We start from the raw sequence: 6,000 nt of genomic DNA, 5'->3' as shown, positions 1-6,000 counted from the left end.
ACTCTACCCAAACAATCCAAACCTCACCTAACATTCTCCTGTGTGACACGTCACTACACTTGAGCTAGAACAGCAAGTTTCATCACAAGGACACAAAGAAACACATCCAAGTGAGACATGAGAAAATTTTAAGCTTATCTCACCTTTGAACACATTGCTTTGGACACCTCATCTGTGTACAAGACACCGTGTGTACATTTTCATCCAGTAAATGTTACTGCACAGAAAAAATGCTACACAGTTTTTTTTCTAATATTTATTTTTTCACCTGCAAACTGTAGCAAAACATGATCAGCTTTATTATGCAGACAGGTATCCCTCTAACATTAGAGATTTAGGCATGTATAAATAGAAGAGCTCTTAGGAAAAGAAAACATTTTGAGAAATGAACAAACCTTCAATTTAACTTCGTGACTTCCAATATCAATGGTTAAAATGATGCAGCTCATTCATTCCAAGAGATACAACAGCACCTTAAAGTGGCTGATCTATTCCCCAGTAACATTTTTCACATAACAATGTGTTAAAGTTACAAATACTGATATGCACAAATAGCTATTTTCTAAGAAAAATATGTACAGTACTGCAGCATAATGAGTGTGGTATCTGCAATAACTTATTAGCCAATTTTAATACACATGATACCGCTACTTTTTACCTGCCACTTCACAGGTTCAAGGATGTTACCACAGCCCTCTGTTCTGCACGTTATTACCTGGTGGGGGGGTGGTTTTCTTGGTTTTTGTGTCGGGTGTTTTTTTCTTTTTGAAGTTTTTTTAAAGGTACACAATGCAGGCTTTTATTTTTACTTCTTAAAGACTTCTTTTGTGTTTAAAGCTAATATCAGTGAAACAAGACAACAGTGCAAGAGGCGCAGAGATGTTATGTGACCACATAAGAGTTCTTTTGGGTAAAGTGTCTATAAGGCTATAAGAAAGGATTGGTTGATGAGCTTCCTGTTGGAAATTGTCCTGTTGGTGCACCAGCCTGGGGGAAAAGGAACAAAGAAAAATAAGGCAAGTATTTAAGATTTTTTCCCATACGGTAAATCATAAATGCAGAACATATTAAAAAAACCTGCTGGGGAATACTTTGTTTCATATTGCAATGTGCTTTTTGCTGCTTCTCTGGAATTACACTGCTGTGGGAACAAGTATGAAAGTACCTCTGCTTTGATCTGAACATCCTTACAAAAGGCGTATCATCAGAACAGTGAGCTGCAGTTAGGAGAGTCACATGCTGCCTTGCCTTTTTAAAAGCAGGAAAACCCCCAAATCTTTGTGTACCTCTAAATTAAGTGTTACAGACTATTCTTCTTTGGACATACAGAAGTCATTGACATGCAACAACTCACCATAAAAGGGTTACTAGATACTCCAACAGCTGCAACTTGTCCAAAAGGAGTTACTACAGGCTTTGCTTGCCCAAATGTAGCAAAACCTGCTCCTTGGAAAGAAGAGTAAAAAATATTAATACTAGTAAACAATGTTCAAAGAGCTCTTTATTGCAGCTCCCAGCCAAAATTAAGTGTAAGTTTGAACTGCAGAATCAGCAGGACTGATCCTACTTAAACATGATCAGGAATGTAACTGTAAAACACTATGGCTGAGCTTTTTGCTCGTTTTCAACTGTTCCTAACTCATCAATCTCCAATTTCTGTATATGCACTTTTTTCAATGTTATGATATCATATAAATTCAGGAAGAAAATACTTTCCAATTTTCTCTTGCTTGTGTTCTATGAAGTTAGAGAAAGTGTAATAATGTGTTGCAGACATTCCAAAACAGCCCTTCTTGCCTAAAATCCCTTTAAGCCTGGGGAACACTTACCATCTTAGTATGAGATTTTGGTAAAATTTCAGTTTGGTCATTACACAGTTGCAGACAGCCAAGTCAGAAGGCTCAACTACAGAGCCAAAACAGCGTGGGAACCCTTCACCAACATTACTATCAAGTTCATGTAGAAATATCCACCCGTTATTGCCAACTTATAGACAGACCATTTTCTCCATGATTCTGATTTAGACAAGGTTATCTAAAACATGCAGACCTACCATTTGGCTGCTGAGCAAAAGCAGTCTGTTGAGGGAAAGCTGCCTGGGTTGGGAACGTGGGCTGCTGGAAGTTGCCACTATAACTAGTAGGAAGACTGTAGGAGGCAGGAGTTCCAAATCCTGCCGGCATGCTCATGGATGCAGTACCAAATGTTGCTGCTGGTAGGCAAAAAACAACGTGCAATTATTTATAAGAAATCATTTTTTTCATTAAATAAATTACTATAAGGCCATGTTAAAAGTCTTCTAGTGCCCTCCGTGACTGGACAGAAGTTTGGTTCAACTTCTACAGCCACTGAACTGATTTGTTCCCTTTGAACACCACCAACTGGGTGCATAATTTGCTTTTACATTTTAAAAATGAATGGCATTATTTAAAATTGAGTAGATCCAGCACATTCAGATATATTTTCTGATGAGGAAAGTATTTTTTGTTTCCAGTGTTATCATACATTTCCCCCACAGTTTTTCTGGTAGAAGTCTGTACACATAAGAAGCAAGCATGTTCAGGCAGCCTAAGCCCCACTGTTTTTCTTCTTCTGAGAAAAGCACAAAAGGATTTTCCTACTTCAAGCTGCACTACAGGAGGTTATAAATAAAAAAACCCCAAACAAATCAAAGGGATACATGCATCCCCTTTTTTCATCCCATGTTTAATGTCTTTAAGGAAATTCTCACCATGCACACTATTTGCACACAAAGTTCCTGTTGCAAACCCTCTTACTACTGAGGTGGAACTTAAAACAAAAAGAGCCCAAAACTTTTCATCTGATTCTCTGCTGAATATTTCAAGTAAAGAACACACAGCTTATAAGCACTTCCCCATGCCTTCAGCAAATAAACAGCAGCACATTAGGTGCAAAAGTATAGTAACAAAACCATTATTCAGTCTTTTGGGAGTTATTCTTGAAAAGAGAAGTGTATAGGAAGATTTTTGGTACAAATACAGACACCAGGTATTCTGTGCCAGTTAAACAGGACTTCTCTTTTGAAATGTTACAAGCTACATTTTATGTAAACTCAACTGTTTAAAAAAAGCTAATAAAATAAATTTAATGAATATAGCTCAATTATCAGTTGAAATATTTACCCCAAAAGTATTCAAGGGCAAGACATTATACAGACAAACTCTTGACAAGTGCACACAAAACTAATGTACTAACACTGTTCTCAAGTTACAGTGAGCAGAGCAGCCACTCGACAGCAAACTTGGCTAAAACAGCAAACAGAAGCACAACAAAATCAGCAGGGGACTTAGGATATCCCAAAAGGCATCAAACTACTGTTGGCAGAAACTTCAACAGTCGCTCATTAGCACTATATGGTGACCATGGAGGATATCAATAATGGTTTTGTTTTGGTTGCTCAGCAGGATGTCTATGTGTGCTCTTCTCTCCCTCTGCCCAGTTGCCAAACACCCACACCCACTCCATTTTTAAGAAGTTTTCCACAATTCTTTGTGCAGAGAACCAGATAGCTGTCAATAAGCTTTTACAAGCAAGAACAATTAGCCACAAGAAACTTGATACCAAATGTGGCCACCTACCAAAATGAGCCTGAGGAAATATGTGAGAGTGCATTGCTCCCGAGAGGCCTTATGGAAGCCACAAAGAGACCAGACAATGTCAAATCATTTATACACTCTTGAACAGTCATTTCTTAGTTATATATATAGAGAGAGAGAAATAGATACACATATATGTACCAAACAGTTCATTAATAGCATGACCAGCAATAGGTTAGTATTAGAAAACCATCTGAAATAAACTCTACAAAACAGACCTCCGGTGTTACTAAATAAGTTCATGCAGGAAGAACACATAAAAGGACAAGCCATAAGTTTACACCTTACACTTGAAAGGGGCTGAACATCATCTTTACATTAGACATTATCTCTGTCACCTAGTATGGAATTTCAGGATGGCTGCCAAAGGCTTGGAACCTCAGCAAGCCAGGGACAGCTGTATAGAAGGTGGAAGGATAGAGGTGCCATGTTCAATATTTATCTAAAGAGGCTACAAATTCTTAATGAGGATCCAAAATAGCCCACTTAAGAGTAGGATTAATACACAGAAAAGAAGATATTTTGGGAATTAAGTATCAAAGTTTAGCTGCATATCTCAAAAGGGACGGAAAACAGAATTAATTTCAGCAGAGGACACAAATTCATCAAATCAGTTTTTTAACTCAGCCTACCTAAAATCATTGAGCAAACAACAACTCAATGTCAAAATGCACACATCAGCAGATTTTAATCTGTTGAAGCCCAGCTAACAGATAAAAGTGTCAAAATTTAGCAGTTCCTCTGGAGAGGAAAATCAGCATAACCTAGCAGCCTTCTAAATCCAAGTTCATAGTTTTAAAGTACAAGTTTGTTTTCTTAAAAAGTGATTAAATTTTGTCCATGGAGTTATTATTCTACAGAATCCTCACACAGAAAATTAATACAAAAATGACTGTAAAGATTAAACATATGCTTTAAAAAATGTAATGTACTGATTAAGTGAACTGGTGAGGAGCTAACATCCCAAAGGCCTTGTCCTTACTGGTTCTGGCTCCAGCTCTTTGGTTTTGAGACCTTTCAACACTTTGAAATAACGAAATTAAAAAGAAGGGCTTTCAAGATCCCTGATTTCAGGGCTACCTGCTATAAAGCATACTCTAAAGTCAAAGTTATAGTCTTGGAAGGAAGCCAGCTGGTGATACATAGACTACAAGCAGGTAGAGCGCAAACATATCATTTTGACACTTTTCATGGCCACCATTTGAAATCCCAGAATTGCACCTCAACACTGAGCAAACACACAGCATGTCAAATAGACTAGGGACAGATAATACAGAAAATCTTTAAGAAACAAATTATACAGATACAGGAAAAAAGAATCAATGCAATTCTTCAAAGAAAGTTTCCCAAACACTCAATGTATTTTTTCCTAACCTGTTGCTCCTCGGCTATTGGTCTGGAATGGATTTGTTGAAGGTGCCACTGGGGCAACAGGGGCAGCTACAAATGGATTTGTGGAAGGTGTTGCTGAAAGATTAAAGACATTTTATTAAGTAAGCATTTTTCTAACAGCCAGTCTGACTCACATGAAGTCTGCACAGCTTTTAAACGACACATAAATACCTAAAATTAGATGGAAAAATCAGGAATTTGAAATAAGATAGATTAAAAATACAGTTGACAGGCGTACTTTTTCATTAATAATACCTTTATTAGCTTCAGTATCAGTGGCATCAAAGTGGAGGATTATCAAGTAAAAATTAGTAGATTGCTTGCTTACAGTCCTCAAAGGGTGTTAGTAACACTTCCATACCTCCAAATGGAGCAGGCACACTTGAAGATGCAGGCTGTGTCTGTGCAGTAGCAGCCACAGGTACTGTTCCAAAAGCATTGCTGGAAATAATTTATACAATTCATTCAGCGAAGTCAGAATTGCTTTTTAAATAATTATATACAATTAACAATTACTGCTGGCATGTAAAAGAAAGGGGATGAACACATACGTGCAGTTTGCAGACTGCAATGTACCTCCCTGATGCCAGGGTCAGACACTCTCACTAGTGCAGAGCAATGCAAAGTCATCTCTACCAACAGCAGGAGAAGGAATACTGAGCTAAGGCCGACAGCATAAAAGTTGCAAAGCAGAAGCCTTAGGGGCACTTGCAATACCAGGCCCCTAAAAGGCCTTTGATATTTGTTACTTCAATGATCTAGAAAAGAAATGGGTTTGACATTAAAAATATATGATTTCTTTTTTCAGGGATGATCCTATGATTTTGAGTATGTATGCAAATACTCTACAGAGCAAAGTGCTACCATCTAACAGCTTTAGCATGTCATGACTAGAAAGGTGCAGAGACCATCCTGCCGACACCATTCCTAGAGTGTGCTATCCCCTCAGTACTGCCATTCTTTAAAACAAGACGCAGTTTCAGTAGTACCT

The 6,000-nt window shown here is 37.8% G+C and overlaps 1 protein-coding gene across 11 annotated transcripts in view; it reads right to left on the bottom strand.

Moving 5' to 3' along the window:
• Nucleotides 1-771: 771 nt before the first annotated feature.
• AGFG1 (ArfGAP with FG repeats 1) overlaps nucleotides 772-6,000 on the bottom strand; it is a 35,524-nt gene continuing 30,295 nt past the window's right edge. For 4 of the 11 annotated variants that reach the window (XM_066193203.1, XM_066193208.1, XM_066193212.1 and 1 more), the window contains 6 exons: nucleotides 5,371-5,450; nucleotides 4,992-5,084; nucleotides 3,600-3,647; nucleotides 2,054-2,212; nucleotides 1,355-1,446; nucleotides 772-987 (listed from right to left, as the gene is read on the bottom strand). In XM_066193203.1, coding sequence (XP_066049300.1) covers nucleotides 928-987; nucleotides 1,355-1,446; nucleotides 2,054-2,212; nucleotides 3,600-3,647; nucleotides 4,992-5,084; nucleotides 5,371-5,450 — 532 coding nt within the window. In that variant the 3' untranslated portion in view covers nucleotides 772-927. The remainder of the gene's footprint in view (nucleotides 988-1,354; nucleotides 1,447-2,053; nucleotides 2,213-3,599; nucleotides 3,648-4,991; nucleotides 5,085-5,370; nucleotides 5,451-6,000) is intronic. The other 7 variants (XM_066193205.1, XM_066193209.1, XM_066193214.1 and 4 more) reach the window with 4 other exon arrangements.

The sequence above is a fragment of the Chamaea fasciata genome, unplaced genomic scaffold, assembly GCF_029207755.1.
Source record: "Chamaea fasciata isolate MVZ Bird 193981 ecotype frontalis unplaced genomic scaffold, bChaFas1.0.hap1 SCAF_11, whole genome shotgun sequence".
Lineage (NCBI taxonomy): Eukaryota > Metazoa > Chordata > Aves > Passeriformes > Sylviidae > Chamaea > Chamaea fasciata.
Note: the sequence above shows the minus strand (reverse complement) of the source record. Positions and strands in the feature narration are given on the sequence as shown.